Raw genomic sequence first — 23,080 nt, forward strand, 5'->3', positions numbered from 1 at the left:
CCCGGCTTGCTTGAATCCTGATGGTGCAATGAGCAAGGGACTCACATCTGAGTATACCCTTCCACGCTTAGGGTGGACAAAAATATTTACAACAAGGGGTGGTGAGGGACAGAGTCTCTGAATTAAACAGAATACTCTCACCCAGTCAAGAGATCAGGGCTAGATCCAACACCGTTTTTTAGCTCACTGCACCATCCCAGTTTCAGAACCTGGCTGTATGCAAATTAGTCTGTTCCTGTCCCAGTGCATGATGGGAACAGGGCAAACCAAACTACAAAAGCCATTTCTTACACTGGGAAGGAAACAAGCTACCGGGGACCGGTTTCTGGCATTTCAGCCTCTTCGGCCCGGCTTGCTTGAATCCTGATGGTGCAATGAGCAAGGGACTCACATCTGAGTATACCCTTCCACGCTTAGGGTGGACAAAAATATTTACAACAAGGGGTTGCTCTTAAGTACACTTTTTGAGATGAGTATAGAGTGTGAGTGTTGTGTGAGTGTTGTGTGTGCTCTGCCCTTATAAAGTGGTAAGGTGGTGTGTATGCTAGGTGAATCCTAACATTGAGTCCTAGGAGGAGGGTGATGAATTTTAGAAGCTATTGAGCCAATGCTGTACCTAGAGTGTCTGACATGAAATAAAGAAGATACTTCCTTCTACTAGAATTTCTCCAGAGTTACCCTTTCTAGGTACTACATAGAATGTTGTCCGCTTTTAGAAAGAGTACTGTAACTTCCCTTATAAAATCGCTGCCCTGGAGTTTACGTTTAACATAGTAAACGCCTTTTCATTGATAGGCAAAGTTACGCTAAGGGCTCTTCCTAGGACCAACGAGTCCATTACTTCTAGTAACACATACAGACATCCACATACTGTCTACAGAGCCCGGTCCCTGATAGGGCACAAGTCTGAAATGTTTCTTTGGATTAGCAATATTTTTGGATGTTGCCAACTGAGAGGTGCTGAAGAATTCTTGGCTTCTCTCAGCCGAGGGGTGCATTTGGGTGAAGATATTCATTCAAACTAATCCACAAGCAGAACTGATAAATTTTGAGACTTTGTGATTTTATAAACGTATACTTTACAATTTATTTGTTGATTAGGTCTCTGCACATTGTCTTTAATTTGAGGTATTCTCTCTGAAAAATTGTCCATACTATAAATGTATTTTAATAGGCAACCAGAAACTTTCTTATGGTTGGGACATGTATTCTTTCTTTAGATCCAATGCGTCCTGCTCATAGCGAGACATCTACATAGCAAATATATGACTAATCTTTTTTTCCTACAGCGTTTTACCAATGAGGATCATTTGTCAGTCCACAAACATAAACATGAGATGACACTGAAGTTTGGCCCTGCACGCAATGACAGTGTGATCGTTGCTGGTTAGTACCTACTCTTTCTCACTATTTTCTGTTATAACTTTGTTTGGAGAAATAGTTTCTGTGAATGTATGCTAAACAACTTTTGAAAATGCAAACTAAGCAATCTTAGATAAATTAAAATGCACTGGGCTGATGGATTTTTAATAATAGCAAAGACGAAAAAATAGAAATACGACATTTTAGGTCCCAATACGTTGACTATCCAATGTTAAAGAGCCACAGGTTTGAGCTAGTCTTCTGTCAGAATTTGTCCAAGATGAGCAACTGACATTTTGACTGCTCAATACTGTTTCTGTAAGATGCGACAGCCATTGTTTTTTCTGCAGTGCTGACAAGGGTAATATATTCCTGAGGTATATTTTGCATAATTTTCTTGTGAATATATCTTCTATATAATTCCTAATGTAATAAAAAATAAAGGAATCGGAGATTCTGTAATCAGTCTTGTGACCAAGGGACATGGCACAAGGGCGGAAGGACTGACTTCATCCCTGAACCCTCACATACATCCCTCAAATGCATTCCTGATAGGTCCTGTAAAAAATGTTCGCTTTTTCCCAGCTATAACACAAACTGTATTTAATAAATCGTTGCATCAATTGCAATTTCACTAGAAATATGTCTTTATCTCAGTTAAATCATTCTTATCTCCTGAATTCCCCAATGTATTTGCATTCCTCCAGCCAGTGATCTGTTTTTCCTTATATCATGTTATCCCAGATAGGCACTTAACAGTGGGCTTGACCATTCTTCTCTACTTTGACTTTCTCAGCATCTTTTGTCAAACACCTGAATGTTGATTTAGGATATAAAGGAAACATGAGATGGTATTACATGGACACTGATGTTCTCGATGATTACTCCTTAGCTTCCAAATCATCAGTGAACTTCGTTTTTGAGTCCTAGATGAAACATACAGATCTTCCAGAAAGCTATAAACACAGTTATATAGCTGCCACTTCCAGATCTGAGGCAAGGCTTGTGAGATGAGTCTTTCAGCTTTAAATTGAATGAGTCCATCCCTGGAGAGCCAATGTAATGTGAGAAGGCCGTTATGGTGGGATAATTCAATGAAGAAAACAACAAAAGAGTGTTCCTTGGTTTGGAAGCACAGAAGTAAACGAGCACAAGAGACCAACAACACCAATTAGGTTTGTTTAGACGTCCCTTGGTAGGGTGGGCCTTAGCGTGCCCATACCGCCGGGGTTTAATCACTCTAGGTCCTGACGAATGCCAGGTTAACTGCACCAACATTGGCAGAAACATGTTCACCATTCACTATCACGTAATGTTATTGGAAACAGACCATCCAATTTAGTTGGCCTTGTTTACCAACACATTTTTTATTATGTCTTTGATGATCAGTCATTAAATCAATTTTTGATACATACAAGGCATTTTTAATTCACCACTTCACTCTGTTCTCGTAACTCATCACCTAGCCCTCACACCTTCACATTACCCGCTCCGCAGTAAATCTGGCGTTGAAGCACACTGGGGTGACATTCGGTCACACCCAGTGGGGCCCGATGATGAAGCATGTCACCGACCAGGTCGGTGAGTGAGGGCTTTCTAAACAAACCTAATTGGTGTTGTTGGTCTCTTGTGCTCGTTTACTTCTGTGCTTCCAAACCAAGGAACACTCTTTTGTTGTTTTCTTTCTAGTTACAGTGGGGACTAAGAGTGTTCGCTTCTTTCCCTACCTCTCTTTTTGTTGATTTGGGATAATTCAATGGTCAAAATCACAAATACCCGTTGGAATAATATTTTGACATCACTTTCATGCATTGTTGTAGGATGCTTCTGAACAACTTCTTCAGTTTAGTCCAACATTTCTGCTGACTCTCCAGATATTGCAGATGACTTTTGCCTTCACGTAGAGTTCAGAGCAATATCGTAGCACAGTACCATAAATAGAGCAATTGTTATTTGTAATAATTACACCATAATAGTGGGGTTACTTTGTAGTCCGTGGTCAAAGCAATATGTTCAGATGTCTAACTTTACTGCATGAGATAAATCCACCTGCAGTAAAACGGTGGCTGCACCAACATCACATGCCACATTGCACCCTTTAAGAGCTGAAATCTTGCTGTCCTGAAGTGACAGCACACTGTGTCCATCATACGAACATGCTGTAGTAACCTGCAATCTCAGCTCCTACTATCAATGACCATCTATCCCTAGCCATAGACATCACTAATCCACCTGGATCTTCCATCTAATATATTTCAGTACAAAACAATACATTAGTCTACACCAATCTTCCTAGCTACTTTCTAGAATGACTTACTTTTAAAAATAGGAAACGCAACCAAAAATAATATAAGCAGACCACTTTGACTCCAGGCAATGAGAATTCCAGAACATAAGAAGGTCAGCCAGATGCCCAAAGTGCTTCGGGAGCATCCAAATGGCGGGAGTGCTCTATTTAAGTGCATGAAGCATAAATAGAATCCATGCACTAATTTCGGGCCCACTCACAGATGCAATTTGTGTGCTGCATCTGCAATCTAGCCCGAGATTATATTTGTACTGCTAAGGGTGTTGTAACCACAAACCACCTCTGTTCTAGATTTGAAAAAGCTGGCAATTAGCAATTCTCTTAATGTTAAACATTCCAGCTAACCTGCATTCCTTCTACATAAAGATTAATCATAAATTGATAAGCTGACCTCACTTTCTTTTTCAATCTCTTTATTTAATTGCTTGTTAACTTATTTTATTCTGTTAACACAATGCATTATAAAATACTGCATTTAGATATAACTTTATCAATTGTCACAATACTTAATTTCATTTATAGGTATACAATGACATAACTTAAACTCTCACAAACCCCACATCCCCTACACCCGTTCTCATGCACACCATACACTCCTACTCATATACTCTGTCAGAAGCACTCCCCCCCCCTCCAGGACCTTGGTCAATAGGAGATCCTGGGGGAAGTGAGTATGAATTTATTGTGTACATAAGAATAATGTGGGGGTTGTGAGTGTTTGTTATGTCATTGTATACATATATAAATTAAGTTATTTATTGTGACAATTGATAAAGCTTTATGTAAATGAAGTATATTACAATGTATTGTCTTAATGGGATGAACTAAATAACGAGTAATGAAATAAAGAGATTGAAAAAAGTAGGGTCAGCTAATAATTATTTGATTAATCCTTATGTGGAATAAATGCAGCTTAGTGGGGCTGTTAAGGGTATAGTAATGACTTACAGTGCACAAATGACATTCATTAAGGCTCTAAGAATCAGTGCCCTATTAATATGAAGGAAGAGGAGAGTCTGTTATTGAATCCCTCAAAATGCCTGCAAAAGCAGGAGCGGAGGCCTGCGAGGGACAGCAGACCTCCAAACTTGCTTCCTGTGAATGACATTGGGGGTGCATGGTGTAGTCCTTCATGGACAACCTCCAATGTGCAAATGGTAATTGTAATTGCAGTCTCAAACCATTGATGCATTCTGCCTCGGAAGGAGTTGTTATGCATGCATCCTTTGCTGCCTCTTCTCTTTCCAAATTGTAATGAATAGTCAAGTGCACATTGCAGGTTGGATCGCCATTTAAACCTCTGTGTATCTTTAGTACATTGAGACTTGCCTTTTTGCAGATGTAAAGCCTACAGTTTTGAGAATCTCAGACTTTGCGACCACAAAAGGCTTCCTCTATCGGCCCATAATTCCAAAAAAGCTAGTGACCTAGAATCATGGCCAGTAGGCAGAGGAAATACAGCATTGTGGAAGGTGAGCTTCAGATTCTTTGCGCCATTTTGTAGTAGCATACATAAATAACTAACTGGTTTGCAGGTTTTAAATGTGCTTTACTTTGCAGTCAGTAAGTTACGTCTACCTGTATTTTGGATGCTAATTAAAATGAAGCTTGTCACTGTCAGCCTGTCCATTTTCACTTACAGTTTTTAATGTTCTCAGTGGTTATGTTGCAAGCATGCTGTTTCGGGGATTCATTGATTTTGATTTCAATAGACGCACAAGCTACGCACATTGATTGTATTAGAGATGGTATTGACTGGAGTATGTCAAAGACATTTAGCAATGAGTTGTATGTTTGAATGATAATAATTTAGCAAATTAAATCCCAAAGTAGGTGGCTGTAATTGCAATAATATTTTTGTCTATTTAAATGCAATTTCAGACCAGACTCCGACGCCAACACGATTTCTGAAGAACTGCGAGGAAGTGGGCTTATTTAATGAGCTTGCAAGCCCTTTTGAAAATGACTTCAAGAAGGTTTCTGACGATGACGTCAAGAAAGTAAGTTTAGAACCCTTGCTGTGAATGAACATTTAAGCTGTGATAGGGTGGTTCATCTCTGTTTTTTATTGCTCTTAAATCTATAAATGTGGTGAATATATGTATTATCTCACCGAGCATTCTGACTCGGAAGGAGTTGTTATGCCTGCATCCTTTGCATGCATAACAACTCCTACAACTCCCTTTCAGGCAGTTGTAGGAGAGTGATAAAATGGGATTGTTAAAAGGTGTATATTTTTTCTAGTTTAAGTTCCCCAAAATGAGCCTGTGTAATTGGTCAGTATTGATCGAAAGTGTCTTGATCTTCTGTTGATGAAGATGAGGCCTGCTCTTGTTGTCTGCCACCTTGATGACCTGGATGGGGTGTAGGTTAACCAAGGGGAGAGGAAGAAAACAGGACAAGATAACCCAATCATACATTGGGGGAAAACCTGAAGACAAGAAGATAAAACCGTCTGGAGAGGTAACTTTCTTGTGGCAGCTCTAACCTGATTGAGTTTGTATAACCACAAGGGATCACAGGAAACAAGTAAAGATTCCAAAAGAGGATCAGGAAGAATGGGGGACAAGAAGACAGAGAGTCATCCAGAGCGATCACGCTATTAAATAAGAGGAGAACCTGCGACAAACTGAATGTCCTGCTTTGTACCCTGTGAATAACCTGGAAGAGGAGGAGAAGACAAGGAAATGATTAGCCTCCATAGTGCATTGGGAAAAGATACAAAGGCGCAGTTCAGGAAGATTTCCTTCCCAGAAGTAATTCAGAAATGGTTTAACTAGATTAGAAGAAAAAATAGAAAACCCAAAAAACAAAGGTTCCAAAAGAGAAAAACTATAATAGACTAAGTAAAATAAGCTCAATGAATAGTAAGTCCAGGTTGAGCTTTGTTGCCCAACGCCACCCAAAAAGACCTAAAAAACCCACATACTAATATAATGTGAAAGCTCTGACTGTCATTCACAGAGCCAATACGCTGTGGTGACAGACTGAAGCCTTTTCGTTTTAAAAATGTCTTCCCCTGCAGTGTAGCAGAATTCTCGCCCTGCTATAATGAACTGGGAAAAGGCAAGTTGAAAGGGCTAGATCCCTAAGACACAGTGGCTGTTTGAGGGGACAAAACAGAAGAGGAGCCTGGAGCTTTCCTGAATTTCTGTAACCGGCTGCTTGTGTTGACGCACCCAAAGGTTCTCCTTTTCAAATGTATTACAGCCTGCTTCTTAAAGCAATTTGCACTCCTATGTTCAGCTTAAGTGTGCAACAAAAATACTGTGGACTCACAGAGCCAGAAATGATGCCAATTTACAGGATTTTCTGATACAGGAGTTGCACCAATTGTCATGGAAAAACAAAAATGTTACACCAGAAAATGACCTTTTTTGTTTTGTTTAAACATGTAGTGTTGTGCGCTGAGTTACATTTATGCATGCACAAATATTTACACAACTGAGAACTCAAGGAAATTCCTTTAATACTTTTGAGATGCTTTAAGTCATAAAAGTCAGACATCCTCTATACATTAAAATAATCCTACAGATGCAACATTTCTACTATCAAACTTAATAACAGCATTATGCATTGTGAAGAAATATTAGTGACTTTAAGACTTAAAAGTGCTGGCTTGTTATATGTAACCAAAATCCTTGTGACTAACCAAATCCTGAAAGGTCCAATGCCTTATCACAGGAAGAAGAGCCAGCATACTGAATAGGGCATGTGCCAGGCTAGCTTATGTCTCTATGGGACAGCACAGCACTTGTGCTTGACTCAGTGCTGTGTGTGTGTGCGTGTGTCTCTGTGGCTGATCATGTTAGACTCTTTCTCGATGTACTATATTGTTATGTCAACATCTGTCACTTGAATTTCGCTTACTTCTTGTAACCCAACTGTTCATTGTCTTCTTCTGCCTGCCTTGTTCCTCTCCTTACCATGACTAAGTTATCATATATGATTGTTGGGATTTCGTTTTCGGATGGCTTTTAGTTGAAACATTGATCGTAATGTGCACAGTAAATATTCATTTTCGCTCGCCTGTGACTCTGCTTTATGTTGCTTAGGTTTTTTGTTTCTTGGCCACTGTCACTAAAAAGAAAAGGGGCCTGATTTAAAAAGGGGAAAAAAAAACAGTGTGAAAGTATGGGTAGAGCTCTATAACAAAAATTGAATTACACCTGGTAGATGTCCAAAAAGAAAACTGTAATTTTTCCAGAAAATAAAAAATCTTGCAGTTGCCGCTAACCCTAAACACTGAGTTTATGGTCATGTGGGGAAGGTTGTTAGGATTCTGACAAACCTGTCAATGAATCTCTTATGTGCCAGTGAATATGAAGGGCATTATAACCCTCAAAGAAGTACACACATATTTATTAACATCATTATTAAAAACGTTATGATTATGTCCCAATATACCTCCCATGGACCGTTATTCTATCTCCCGTTATGGGATTCTTAGCTCATGTTGGTATTTGAGGGCAGGGCGTTTTTTATCCGTAAACTTGCTCAAGTACTGTAATTGTTTTTGATTGTATTGTTTTGTTTTGCCTTTTACCCATGATTGGGTCTCAGTGCTTTCTGGACGCCTACTTTGGGTGTATGGATGAAAAAGGTGTTGGTTGTCAATTGGGCTACCTAGGTGCATACGTTTTTTAGACTAAGTCTAAACATGGTGTGGTGATGTTGATAAGCATGACTTATTGAGGAAAAGTGTGTTAATAGACACAGTCCCATATGCAGATACCTTCTATTTAATTATGGATGTAAGTATTTAAGCATGTATCAAGGGCTCGGTATGTAATGCTGCCTTCAATTCTAGATGTTTGCTATTTTTTCTTATTCTAGCGGGAATTGAGTTTCATATCTTAGCTGTCTGAATGCAGAATTAATTTAGACCGTTGAATTTGTTTTTGAAAGAGGCATCGTCAATAGTGTGCCCATCACAGATCGAAGAGTTCTACTTTGTTGGTAATTGTAGAGTTTGTTTTTAAAGATTCAACTGAGGTGATGAACTATACACATTGCTTTGAAAGCAGTACTCTTGGACCCAGGCAGCCTGTCTAGAGACTAAAAGGCTGGTGAATTCCTAGTTTGGACATTAATCTTAAGATTTGTGTCTCCCAGCTGCGTTTTGGATTCTCTGTAGCAACAAAGTTACTTGTAGGGATTCTCCAAGGTTCATACTATCGACATGGTGTAGATGGAAGAGCACCAGATTGATAGTCGCTTGTACACTTTGAGAGAAGCGGAATTTCAGCATCTCATTATGTAAAAGGAGGCCCCTGTACCTAGATTCACTTGAGGGATAAGGAAAATGTTAGAACGCATAATCACTTATGGTTCCTCACTTGATGTTTGTATGCATCTATACTGTATGTGCATTTGTAGAGCACGAACCTAGACGCAGAGCAATGGAGCGGATGAAACAACGATTGCTACTGGAATGGTTAGTGATCTAATTTTTATGCATTAAGAATAAAAGAAGATAAAGGCACATCTGGAATATATGCATATCTGTGAAGTTCTATGTTCTGGTATAGTTTCCGAGCAATCGTGCATTGCAGTGAGACTTTAAACAATGGGATTTTACTTTAACACCAGACTTGGAAAATTACTTCTGCTCATCTTTTACAACTGTAAAAATACAGTGAAGCAATCCATAGAACGGCTGTACTAATAAAAACGTGCTCTAGGAGTTCTGCGGACACCTGTTCTATGCAAGTCATGTAATAAGTAAAAAAGCCATTTTCGTTGTAAAGTTCACTATCAAATTTTAAATGTCTAGTACTTTTGTCTGCTAATATATTTATATTCCTTTGTGTTGTCTGTTATGTAGATGCCTTTGGACCTATCCCCCTTAGCAACACCTGTCATAAGGCATAAAATTGAAGAGCCCATTGCTGTGGAGGCAACTCACCAGGAGAGCCCATTACCTCATCCAGAGTCCACCACCAGCGATGAGAAGGTTAGAATTCCAACAAGCTAACTCTTCGAAGACAGTGTTGCACATATTTTAATCCAGAATCATAAGCAATGCTTTATAGCTGAAGTGCCCAGTTTAGATCACACAAGGTCAGCTTCTCTCTTTATATTCTAGCTCTGTTCCTCAGGCATTGGATATGAAAGAGAACAACTATCATCACTACTGGAAGAAAGATTTTAAGAGTCACCTTTTTTAGGTTGTGTTTGCATGCATCTTTATCCAACTACTTGTTTCTTTTTCTCACGGAATAGCAATACATTTCAAATTAGCCTACACATAATATGCACCCTCACCATTTTCACCATCAGCAGCACAAACCCATTGCAAACTCTTTATCAGCAACTTTGTCCTCTACATTGAGTCACCTTTATATTGAAATTCCCCAGGCATCCTCCTATGCTGAATGTTTCCAGGTAAATAAAGAACATTATTCTTAAGCATAATCCGTAAATTGCTTTCAGAAGCACAGTCAGTCAGTTGGTATACAGAGGCAACAAGTGACTAGGGGCCAGATGTATCAAGATACACTTTTGCGATTCTCAAATAGCGATTTTTAAGGATTAGCTATTTGAGAATTGCAAAATGGTATGTATGTAGAAATTCGCTATTTTTTAGCGATTTCTTAAAATTCCTTAATTGCGATTAGGAAATTGCTAATCGCAATTAAGGAATAATTTCCCATTCATTTCTATGGGCCAGGAGGCTTATAGGAATGAATGTGAAATTATTCTCAATTTGCGATTCGCAATTTGCTAATCGCAAATTGAGAATAATTTCAAGGGTGCAGGAGTGTCCAAAGGACACCCTGTTAGACCCCTGAAATAAGCATGGGTGCACATGTGGTGCACATATATGCCATAAGGGCATGTATGTGCATCATATGGCACTTTAAAAAATACAAAAATGGGCATTTTTCAAGAAATTCGCAAATTACCACCAACTTGAAGTTGGTGGTAATTTGCGATTCCTTAAGGGCATTTTGGTAATTTTTTTTGCTACATACATTGCATTTAAGGAATCGCAAAAATTGTGATTCCTTAAATGCAATTGCAAAATAAGGAATCGCAAATTTTGCGATTCCTTATTTTGCACCAGATTTTGCTTCATACATTCCATTTAGCAAATTCGCATTCGCAAAGGCCTTTGCGAATGCGAATTTGCTTGATACATCTGGCCCCAGGACTTCAAGTGGAGGCCATGCCGGCATTAAATGCGATGAGTACTAGCTTCTGACAGTCAACAAATCCTAAACCACCCCTCGCCTGAAAAATATATTCAACAATTAAGAGATAAAATAGAAAGGCCAGAAAATAAGACAAGCATTTACAATGCAACGGTTTTGCCTTTGGAAAAGTTAGAGCTATTGGCATTGTAAATGACAAAATTTGTATTTATGTGTTGGTTTTGAAAACAGATAAATAAATGGCATTGTCATTTACATTGCTAATAGCTTAATCTCTCGCAAATGTGTGAACTATTGTACCCTAAGGACGAGCTCAGCAGACAGCAATTACTACCACCCACACACACACCCAGAGCCACACACACACACACACACACAGAGCCAGCCACACACACACACACACAGCCAGCCACACACACACACACAGAGCCAGCCACACACACACAAAGCCAGCCATACACACACACACACACACAAAGCCAGCCACACACACACAGAGCCAGCCACACACACACAGAGCCAGCCACACACACACACAGAGCCAGCCACACACACACACACAGAGCCAGCCACACACACCCAGAGCCAGCCACACACACCCAGAGCCAGCCACACACACCCAGAGCCAGCCACACACAGAGCCACACACACACACACCCAGAGCCCCCCACACACACACAACCAGAGCAGTCACATACACACACCCACTGGAGCAGTCACACACACACACACACATACACACACACACACACACACACTGGAGCAGTCACAGTGGTATTTTTTGTGAGCTTTTCCACCAAAAATGTCCCTCATGGTAGGTATGTATTTATGTGGCCTTTGTAAAGCATGAACCTAGCTGACAGGCGGTGGAGCGGTGTAGGTCAAAGGCAAAGGTAGAGTCAAGGGGTGATTTCTGTGGTAGCTAGAGTCAGAGAGGGGAAGTGGATGTTATTGCGTAACAGTGGTATCCCGGACAGAAGATGTTCTCACTGAGTGATGTGATTTTGCCTAATGTACTTGCTATAATAAACTGCGGCACAGTTCTGTAAAGCAGGGTCAGTTGAAGTTACGAGAACCCATAAATAAAAAAGTGTATTAACATAAGAGAAAATATGCTGAGAAAGTATGCAGCCAAACACAGACAGCGAGCAAGGGTTAACGGAAAGCATCTTTTAATGACGAACAGAGTCCTTCTCACTGAAATGCATATTCCAAGATACTAGCCAGATAATTTCTTGCAGCTAAATGGGTTATGCTATTCATAATATCCCTTGCAGAGTGAGCATGATCTTCACTGTGAATGCCCCATCCTTTTGCTCCTTTGATCATGGAGAAGGCATTGTCTGCCAGAGAATGGATGAACGGACAGCGGGAGGCACACGGACAGCGGGAGGGGGGCGGGAACGAGGACAATTTTTGTTTGCTGCAGGCACGTTGCCATGGTGACGAGAGTAGCGGTAATTGCCATTAAAGGCTCGGCTATTCATGTTAATTTTGGTTATTAGGGCCCTGCCTTTTGCTGCAGGTCACCAGCAGCGCGCGCTCTCAAAGGAAAGGCTCCACCCCCCGTGTCAAGGGAAAGCTGAGGACGAAAGAGGGGAAATCTTAGCGAGGACTTGACGGCACTTTGCAGACTGATTCGTTTAATTTTCCAAGGAGTGGGGTTTATTTTCGACGTTTGTCGGGTTAATGGTGTGGGTTGAAGACAGCGTTGTCCTGAAATCCGTGAGAAGAAAAGGGGGAAAATTGAGCTGCAAGAGAGCGTGGCATAGTTGTCTTGACTACTGGCCAATCATTGAAACTTTACACCTTTTAAAGAAGTTTTTAGCCTCGTTTTGGAAATATTTCCCCTCTCCAGAGAGACTGTGCTGACAGGTAAATCGGCGGGTGAAATGTTAAACATCTGTGATTTGATTTACTTAAAGCCCCACAAAAGATGCATGAAGCAAATCATATTAAAGAGAAATAAAATAAAATATTCGAAAAAGCTGGAAGGTTCTAGGTTTGCTGTCAGGTGAAGGGGCACCATTTAGTTTAGCCGTTTGCTCGGGATCCTGTACCCCCTTTGCTAGGGATACTCTAACAATCCTGCCCGCCATACTTTGGGAACTCATCTGAGAAGTTAACCCGTTCGTTTATAAGAGCCATATGCACCGCCCTTGTGGTGTAGATGGGAAAGAGGACATGAAGTGTGCAACCGACAGATCCATGGAGATTGTGTGCACTTGCAAAAGGCATAGAAGATTACCACAAAATATCTTGTAATTTAATGACAGTGACAATTGTGCTTGTGCTTGGGAACGGGGACACGAATGGATGAACGGACAGCGGGAGGCACACGGACAGCGGGAGGGGGGCAGGCAGGCACACAGACAGCGGGAGGGGGGCGGGCAGGCACACGGACAGCGGGAGGGGGGCGGGAAGTAAACCCCGCCCACGGCCGCGATGACGATGCAGAGGGAAGAAATCGCGGGAACGCCCACGAATCTGGTCCGGCCATGACGGACAGATCTCTGTTCCAATGGCTAGCCTCCATTTATGGAGCTAGCCAATGGAACAGAGGGCGTATTCCAAAGCCACTCTACTGTTCTCATTAGTTTTCACCTGCGTGAAAAGCCTGCGCAGTGCGCAGGCTTTCACTTAGGCGAAACCTAAAAAAAGAGAGGCAAGGACATATTCTGTGGGAGAGAGCAGACCTGATGGAGAGGGCCAGAGAATTGTATGATGTGAAAATATTATCCAAAACATTGTTTACATCTGGTGGGGGTATTATACACCTAGAGGTGGGTTGGTGTCTGGGGGGGGGGACGCCACTGGGGTCTTGGACCCTCCCCAAGACAGTATGAAGTACTACCACGCCCAAGACCAAGATGGAGTTCCCATCCCTACTATTCCAGGCATCTAAAACTTCAGTCGAAAAGCTGGAGGGCTTTCAATCTGACTGGGGTAAAGCATAAACCTTCAAGCTTTGACATATAGCTAATAATAGCTTGCCAGCCAGCTGTGAATTTCTCTTCATTGAGTGCACGATTGTGTGAAATTTGCTCCATTGCTAATGTGTGCCTAAGACGACTAAACGATAATGAAGCCAAAGAGGCCTCCCTCTCTTTCCAAAATGGGGCTATGAGCTGTTTTGCTGTTGAAGTCATATGACACGCCTTCCTCCAGTCAGAAAGCACCATATGCTCAAGCATGGTCAGACTGAGACCCGGAACACTGGCATGGTACGGGGATCCTAATGTCCCTTCAAAGGGGTCCAGGACCTCCTTCCAGAGTCTGGATAGCTACGCAGGACCACCATATGTGCATGAAGTCACCAGATCCCCATGTGCACCATCAGCAGAGTATAGATGCAGAGGGGTAGATTCTGCTTACGCATATAGGTGTGAAGTAGCATTGGTACATTATCTTGTAATATGGTTCTGTGTTAGAGATGTTTCTATGTATTCTAGGAATATCACACTAGAGTTCCTTCCACTACTTAAACGGTATTGGCGTGGCCAAGCCTGTTTCCCATTGTGATTGGTATGGATTCTCAATGGGTGATGTTGAGGCTTCTATGTTGCAGTAAGTTTTGGATTTAAGGCTTTTGTCTGCCTGCAAATGAGAGAATTAGTTTCTCAGATAGTGTGAGGGGTGAGGGCGGTGTCTAGAACATTTGTAGAGTGCAGGGCCCATTGTCTTAACCGGTAGTATTGGAGGCGGGAGGTTTCTGAGATTTGGTCATCTTTTTTGCTTTGCTCAGATGATGTCATCTGTTCTGCCGGAAACAAATCGCCTAGTTTTCTACATACAGTCCCCTCGATCCAATGAAGCATGTGGGGCTGTGAGTGTGTCAGGTAGGGAAAAGTGACGAGTCCCCCTTTTAGTGCCACCTGGTCACCGATCTGCAGCACTCTTCGGCTGGTGACAATGTGGAAACCAGGCCAAATGCCACAATAGGTGACCTGCCATTGCGTGGTCCATATGGAACTAGTGTTTCTCAATTTCACTGACAACCCACTCCAATAGGTATCACAAGTGGGCTGCCCAGTAATATTTCAGTGGTTTTTGCCAGGCCAATCCGCCCGTATCTTTTGGCACCATAGAGAGTTTGTTGGAGATCCAGGGTTTCTTACCCTCCCAAATCAATGTGTGGAGTTTGTTCTCTAGAAGGTTAATGTCTTCCACGGTGATAGAAGTAGGAAGGGATTTGAAAATGGACAGGATCCTTGGGAGGATGTTAATTTTTATTACGTTGATTCTAATTTTCTAATGTCTCCAAGGATATTCTGGCCAGTTAGCTTTAGTCTAACCTTCACGTTGGCGAGTGAAGCCTACATATTTAATAGACTGCTGGGCCCGTTGGAACAGAAACAGTACTTGTAGCCTGATGAGAATGTGAGGGAATGGTCAGATTAAATGCATGTGATTTTTCGAACACAGCCGCCACTGCCATAAGTGAATCTGTAGGGATAGTTATTGTGAGAAGAAGGTCTTCTGCAAATAGATTGACTTTGTGGGTCCATCCTCCAGAGAAGGATCTCTGATATTTTTTGTGATTGTCAAATTTGAATATCAAATGGCTCAACTACCAGGGCAAACCAGAGAAGGGAGAGGGAGCAGACCTGTCTCATGCCTCTCACTAGTGTGTATGGTTTTGTAGATTGTAAATGTATCCTAACTTAATAAAAAAAAATATTTAACAGATTGTATTGAATTTTCAGGGTTCCCGATGGGCAGAGCCCAACAAGAAAAGTACAAAGAAAGTGCATAAAATAATGTCTTTTGGTACAGTGTACAAACCCCCCCAATAGTCTGCAGATCATCAGACCAAGAAAAACATGAAACCCCCCACTTCCCTAATGCACGCTGTACATACTTAGGAAACATTGCATGTAGAGGCCAAGGAAATTCCCAGCCACGCCTCATTGACCCCAATATACTAGACAGGTACGTTTTTCACCCCCAATTGTTCAATGGGATCACGAGCGCCGGATTGCGACAAGATATAGGCAAATCTATACCTCTGTAGGCGGCCCACCAAGACAAAATCTTTCCATGCTTCTGAGGACACCCCTTCGCCTGAAACACCACAAACTCAGCAGACGTGCACCTGTCCACTTCCCTTTTCCAGTTAGTGACGCTGGGTGGGGACTCGTCCTTCCAATGCTGCGCTATGTCTCTCTTAGCTAAGGTGAGGCCCAAAAATAAGAGTTGTCTCTTGTAACGGTTCCCCCCAATGTCCTCCGTGCTATGTAAAAGCACCAGTCTGGGGTCCAACGGAATATCTCGCACCAGGACACGACCTAAGCAAGACGACACGCTGGACCAAAATCGCTGAATTGCCCCACAACCCCACACCGGATGTAAAAACGACCCCTCATCCACACTGCAGCGGAGACAGATGGGGGACTGGATTGCCCCCATTTTCCAAAGTCTAAGATGAGTGTAATATACCCTGTGGAAGTATTTAAAGTGGATTAGTCTATATTTGGTAGATACAGCGGAATACCGAGGGCTAGCCAACGCCTCGGTCCAATCGTCATCCGTGAGGGCCGGCAGATCAGCGGCCCATGCCGCCCATGTCTGGTAAATTTGCCGAATTTTGTGAGCCCCAAGATCCCCCATCTGCAGGCGGCCTCCAGCGGGTGGAACTCTGGTAAAGACTCTTAAGTGCCGGATCAGGGCGGTCAAGGCGTGACAGAGCTACAGATAGCGATGAAACTGCGATTTGTGAAGGTCAAAATCATACTGCAGCCTTTGAAAGGATTTAAGAGTGGTCCCCTGCATAATGTCCCCAAGCGTAGATATACCGATGAGGTCCCACCTACGGAATCCTGTGAGCGCCAAAACTAACATAAATGAGTACCCTGCCAGAGGGGAGTAGTGCCCGACAGCTTACCCAACCAACCCGTGGACCAAACCACCCTCCTCCATGTCTGGATGACTATCTGACAAGCCGGAGGGAGCGCATCCAGTGAAGTGCTACTATATAAAACATGGAGTAATGGGGGACCCGCCATGGCAATCCGGTCCACAACGTAGGCCGGGTTCCCCTAGGATCCGTACCCCCCCTCGTTAAATCACCAGGAAGTGCGAGGCAGAGTAGTACACGTGAACGTCTGCAGCTGCGATACCCCCGAAATACGTGGACTGTGTACACGTTGAGAGCGCCACGCGAACCGCGCCCCCGCCAAAAGAATCTATTCAAAAGTGCGTTGAGTTGGGTGAACCACAACGGGGGGGATAGGGTGTGGATAGTTCTGGAGCCTTTAGAGTAAGCACGGTAGGGACACTAATTGCAGATCTGCCGTACAACGATAGGGTTTACTCGGGACCAAATCCTCGTTTCATCACGAACGGCCGAAAGTAGTGGCGCAATGTTGTGCGTCCAGGCAATGGTGGGACAACGCAAGATATAGACCCCAAGGTACTTAAAGCCCGTTTCTGCGATAATCAACTCTGAAACCCAGGCCTGGCTCCTCTATTCTCTGTAAATAGGAAACAGCATTGATTTTGACGGATTGACAAAGAGTCCCCCAAAGATACGGAGAATTTGGAGGACATGGGGCCCTGAGGCCCACGGGTCTGACATGAAGAACATGGCGTCATCTGTGTAAAGCGCAATTCTGTCAGAATGCTCCTGTGACCAGCCTAGTCCCCTAATTAGGGGGTCTCGGTGCACCCATGCGCTAGAGGCTCTCTCGCCAAGGTGAATAGCAGCGGCGATAAGGGGCCCCCCTGGCGTGTACCCCTACAGATGGGAAAGGGGACCGAGCAGCATCCGGCCGCACAAACCGAGGCAGTGAGGTCCGTGTACAGCAGCTTTGCATACTCTATGAACCGTGGACCCGTGTTAACGGTCTCCTGGAGTTTAAAAAGAAACTTAATAATGTTTGACTTGACAGAAATCGGCCGTCAGAGGAAACCAGTCTTTTTGGACAATTGTAAGGAGAAAAAAACTTAACAGTCAATATGGGTAGGAAAATGTTGGGCTGTCCACGCAAGCCATATCTCCCTGGACTCCCCCGGGTGTCTAGTTTTCAGAAATGTGGTGCTTTGGTAGGTTTCCCAAAATGACTGCTGAGACCCTAATTTGGTATCAAGTGGGTCTTCAAATGTATCTTCCTCCCGGAGTCCAGTACGCATAAAGAGCTGGGAGCCCGGCAGGCTGGTTACCACAGTGCTCCGCAGAGTAAATTTCCCAAAAATACAGCCCTGATTTCCTTCTGAGTTTTGGATTAAAATTATCACTGGCCCAGGTGGTCATTTTAGGACATCCTTAGGCCCAGGGATTTCAGCAACAGGTATTGAAAAGGGTCCTCAAAACTCTAAAGATACACGGCTGGCGTAGAGGGTCTCCTTCAGTAGTTCAACTACAGGTATGTCTCCAAAATCTTAGAGGGAAGTAATACAGTACAGATGCTACAACATAAAATCTCAGAAGGGGACAAGATGTGGACAGGAGTAGCCTATAGATACAATTTCAAGAAGTTGCCCAGAGGTAATTAACTGCTAATTATTCACAACACCAACTCTCCACCTGAATCAATATAAATTCTCAGTTACTAAAATGGCAACTTGTGTAATACAGTAGTTTTATTTGCCTACATCCTGCCTGACAGATATTTAAAATAATTTGATTGAGCATTGTTCGGGAAAAAATGGCAGCCACCTCTATCTAAGACCCGCTGGGAGAGTGAGAAGCCTGATTTCCATCAGATGAATATCTTGAGCCTGCTGGTGCGTGCGGAATAGAGAAGTGAACCAAAAATCCAGCGTGCCTGACACCAGATGAGAGAAACCGGACGTTTTACAGATGAGAGTAGCAGAGGTCCCAGGCCATGTAGGACGACGGGGGCAGGCAAGCTTTCCTAAGATAAAAAACAAAAGCTGGTCTTGCTGCGTGGCTCTTCACACACACACACACTAGTGAGTTATAACAGTGAGTTATAATTGGTGTTGCACGTTAGTAAGAGTGAAATATCGCCTGGAGGAAAATACCCCTTGCTTTCCTCAGGAGACTAGGGACCCAGGGGCACATCTGCACTATCCCATATCACACCCCAAGCGCCAGGATACCCATAGGGTGGCAGTTTTGCGCTATATAAATTCTTATTCCATTCCATTCCAAACAGAGGCCTAGATGGGAGACCAAGTGAGCAGAGTTAACGGATCCCTGTGAGGGGCACACAGAGCAGGCTACCTTAAAGCACCAATGAGGTGGGTCGATTGAGTACATAACTGCACCCCAATTCCACCATGACTTTGCACCCACCTCCAAGGACTTGCCAGAGGATCACAAGAGTGTGTACGGAGTGCGGATGCAAGCAGAGCAAAGCCCACTGTTTAGGAGAACTTCTATGAAGTGGGTCTTCAAATGTATCTTCCTCCCGAAGTCCAGTCAGCATAAATAACTTAGAGCACTGCAGTCTGGTGACCACGGTGCCCCTCAGAGCAATTGTCTCAAAAATATAGTACTGATTTCCTTCTGAGCTTTGTATTAAGATTATCCCGGCAAAAGTGAATATTGAAGGACATCATTAGGCCCAGGGACCTCAGGAACAGGTATTAAAATGGGTCTTCAAAATTCTATAGATGCATGGGTGACGTAGAGGGTCCTCTCAGTAGTGACAACTACAGATTGATTCCTAAAAACATGGAGGGAAAAAATACAGTCCAGAAGCTACCACATAAAAACTCAGCAGGGGAGAAGATGTGGACAAGACAGCTGTGATAAGTTGTAATTGTAAATGTTTTTAAATAGCCTTACCACCCCTGACGAGACATTGAAGCGCTTTTTTCGCGAGTTGTGTGCTACTCTGGAATTGAAGATTAGTAGTTAGCAGGTTAGTGCAATTTTGTTTCTTCTTTTTCTTGTGCATCAGTTTTGTTAGGTTTGTGCTTGTGATTTGATTTGTATTTAGTAGAGTTTGGGGTAGGGATTGAATGATAGAAATGGATTTGAAAAGGCGAGTTTAGGGGAGAGAGAGAATATTAGGAATTGGGAAAAGTACGTTTTTTTGTAAGTTTGGTCCTTTGTGCTTGTTAGTTGGGTAGCACGGCTAAAAAGGAGGGGTGAACGTTTGAGATGGATGATTGCGAGTTCACAGTTGGAAAGGTTTGAGATGAGCGAGAGGGAGGAGGGATGGGAAGGAAAGAAAGGATTTACTTACTAAACACCTTGCAGTATTTTGGTAAACTCTGGGGTTCTAAAGTTAACCTTCACAAATCTGATATTTCAAGCATTAACATTCATAACATAAGCATTAGGAGCAACTACCATCATCCCATTGGCCAACCAACTCAATGCTTCGCTGTCTATAGCGACAGTACCCCTTTCCTGGAAGGAGGCTAAAATTCTGCCCCTTCTAGAAAAAAACTTTGGCGGACCCTAGTGAGTAGTCTAACTATAGGCCAATATCCTTACCACCGGCCCCATCTAAAGTCAAAATACTATTCTTCAGTTAGAATTCCCCGGAATCATAGCAGACCTTTTGGCCGGAAGAGGCCCCTCCCAGGCCTCCGGTAGAAATACTTAAGAACCTGGGTGTCCGATTCGACAGCTGTCTATCCTTCTAACCACAAATTAAGTCTGTGGTAGGTACATGTTTTGGGCTACTGCGTATACTAAAAAAGTTCCTGCATTTGCTTTCATTTTATGCAAGGAAGTTGGTTGTCTAGGCACTTATATCCTCGAGGCGGGACTATGGAAATGCCCTATATTTGGGACTTCCTGACTACCTGCTCAACAGATTTCAGATAGTCCAGGATATGGCAGCCCGCATTCTTCTTAGCCTACCTCCGAGAACGCACATGTCCCCACGCCTACCCGCCCTCCACTGGCTCCCAATAAGGTAGAGAATTCTGTTTAAAACTCTAGTTATGGTCCACAAGGAACTTCATCATACAGGTGCAGACTACCTTAGGACGAGGATCAGCTTTTACGTCCCCTCTAGGAATCTGTAGCTTGCTAACAGCCCTCTGGCTAGGATTCCCTAAGATTTTCAGCACTAGAGCTGGTGGATGGGCCTTCTCCTATGTAGAGCTATTTGAATGGATTAAGCTCCCCCATGAGTTATGCTCAGTGGATGCCATCTCATTGTTAAAAAAAAAAAGCTGAAAACCTTCCTGTTTAAACAATAATAGACGGTCAGATTGTATTTTGTAAGCTTGCTGAAGTGTAGCGATGGGACACTCCTTGGAGTATCCGTGCGCTTTACAAATTGCATTTCAGTCATTCATTCCTGCAAACTCAGCAAATTGGGTAAGCGTACACTCTAAGTTTAAGTTGAGCTGCAATACGATTAGATATCTAGGAATGAGGCTGTGTACCACGTTTGTGGGAATATACTATACTAACCTTCCGTAATTGATATCAGAGCTTATATAGCAATGTCATCCATCCCCAACCACAACGCTTAAATATTCTGCATACTGATATAAAGGGTTTATTGTGAAAGATGCTTTTTGGTGCCAACGTGGTGTGAAAAACATACCGCCTCTTTGAACCATAGGCTGGGATCAGGGGAGTTCTGTTTGTGTCCAGTATTTTGCTTCTCTATATGAGCAAATGATAGTATTATACTACAACCAGCCGTGCATTCACTCTTCCAGCCACGCATGCACTCATCCATCTAACCATTCATCTACATTAACCATTGAGCTCCTAAACCCAGTGGCTATGAAATTGTTTGTTACAAGTTTTTCATTGCTAGGTTATACTATTAAGGTAGCACTTAAGGAATGGCATTGCATTTTCTGAGGTTATGGTAGACGAAGATGTTCTCTACTCTAGATTCTACTGATCAAACTTGGTGCAAGATCTGAAGAGCCCAGTGGGAACATCTTTCTTAATATAAGCAGCATTAGGGGCAAGAATATGGTATACTCTGAAAGGCTGACGAGGCGATTTCGCTGACTGGGAACCAAGGACAGAACCTAAATTAATTGGACTTGGCATCTGCCACCACTGCCAATACTCTGACAGTTGAACTAATGAATGGAAGAAAGGGTTTGCACTTAGGCCAGATGTAGGTGGCCAAATAACGATCGCTAATGCTGAAATAAGCAGAATTTCTGCGTTTGCGATCGGTATTTGGCTGAGAGCAATGTAGGGGAGTTCAAACCTACTAGCAAAATAAGGAATCACAAAATTTGTGATTACTTATTTTGCTCTTGCATTTAAGGAATCGCAAATTGCGATTCCTTAAATGCAATGTAGGTAGCACAAAAGAAAGTGCACTTTAGGCTTAAGGAATCGCTAATTACCACCAACTTCAAGTTGGTGGTAATTAGCGATTTCCTGTAAAAAAGCACTTTTTAGCTTTTCTTAAAGTGCCATGTGGCACACATTCATGCCCTTAGGGCATGTATGTGCGCCACATTTGCACACATGCACATTTCAGGGGTGCAACAGGGTGTCCTTTAGACACCCTGGCACCTTTGAAATAGCTCCTGCGATTTGTGATTCCTTAGTACCGAATCGCAAATAGTGAATATCTTCCCATTCATTCCTTTGGGCCTCCTGGCCCATAGAAATGAACGGGTAGGTATTCCTTATTAACGAATCTCAATTTGCGATTCGTTATTAAGGAATTTTAAGGAATCGCTGATATTTTAGCGATTCCTACCTACATTCAATTTAGCGAGTCCTTAATAGCGATTCGTAAAAAAAAGCTATTAAGGACTCGCTAAATTGAATTTACCTACATCTGGCCCTAAGTTACTAAAAACACAGTGACTGACTGGGGCTTTGAGACCCGAACTTCATTTATGAAACAGTTTCATATCATTGTGCAGATTGGTGTTTATAGATTTATTGGTTAAATAATTATATATTTTTTAAGTTATCATCACACAATTTTTTTGCCAAAACAGTTCTACGTTGTGTTAGATATTGTTTTTAGTTTTCCCCTTTATTTATAGTTTGTATATTTTGATTGGCACACAAATCCTATTCATTTCATCCTTCGTTATCTTGGATTTCATTTTGTTTAGATTTGCAAGGAAGACCTGATGGAAAAATCATTGTCAGTATGCCTTTACGTAGTAAAGTAAGTAGATGAGATATGCTGCAGAAAGACAGACTGGGGTTGATGTTAAATGTGTGCAGTGCTGTTAAGGGAGTGCTAATGCATCTTGCTTCTGTTTCAGGAACTCAGTGAGTTAACTGTCTGCAGTAGCCCTCTGCCCCTCATTGATAATGACTGTAGCGATGAAGATATGGTTATAGAGGTAATTACCCTTTTTGCATTGTTTTTCAGATGAA

At 42.5% G+C, this 23,080-nt stretch overlaps 1 protein-coding gene across 3 annotated transcripts in view; it reads left to right on the forward strand.

Moving 5' to 3' along the window:
* The window catches only part of ATF2 (activating transcription factor 2), a 403,773-nt gene that overhangs the window by 63,457 nt on the left and 317,236 nt on the right, over window positions 1–23,080 (forward strand). For all 3 annotated transcript variants that reach the window (XM_086948508.1, XM_086948506.1, XM_086948507.1), the window contains exons 3-6: window positions 1,290–1,386; window positions 5,552–5,670; window positions 9,498–9,626; window positions 22,966–23,046. In XM_086948508.1, the coding sequence (XP_086804634.1) occupies window positions 1,290–1,386; window positions 5,552–5,670; window positions 9,498–9,626; window positions 22,966–23,046 (426 nt within the window). The remainder of the gene's footprint in view (window positions 1–1,289; window positions 1,387–5,551; window positions 5,671–9,497; window positions 9,627–22,965; window positions 23,047–23,080) is intronic.

This window comes from Lissotriton vulgaris, unplaced genomic scaffold (assembly GCF_964263255.1).
Source record: "Lissotriton vulgaris unplaced genomic scaffold, aLisVul1.2 SCAFFOLD_798, whole genome shotgun sequence".
In the NCBI taxonomy this organism is placed as follows: Eukaryota; Metazoa; Chordata; class Amphibia; order Caudata; family Salamandridae; genus Lissotriton; species Lissotriton vulgaris.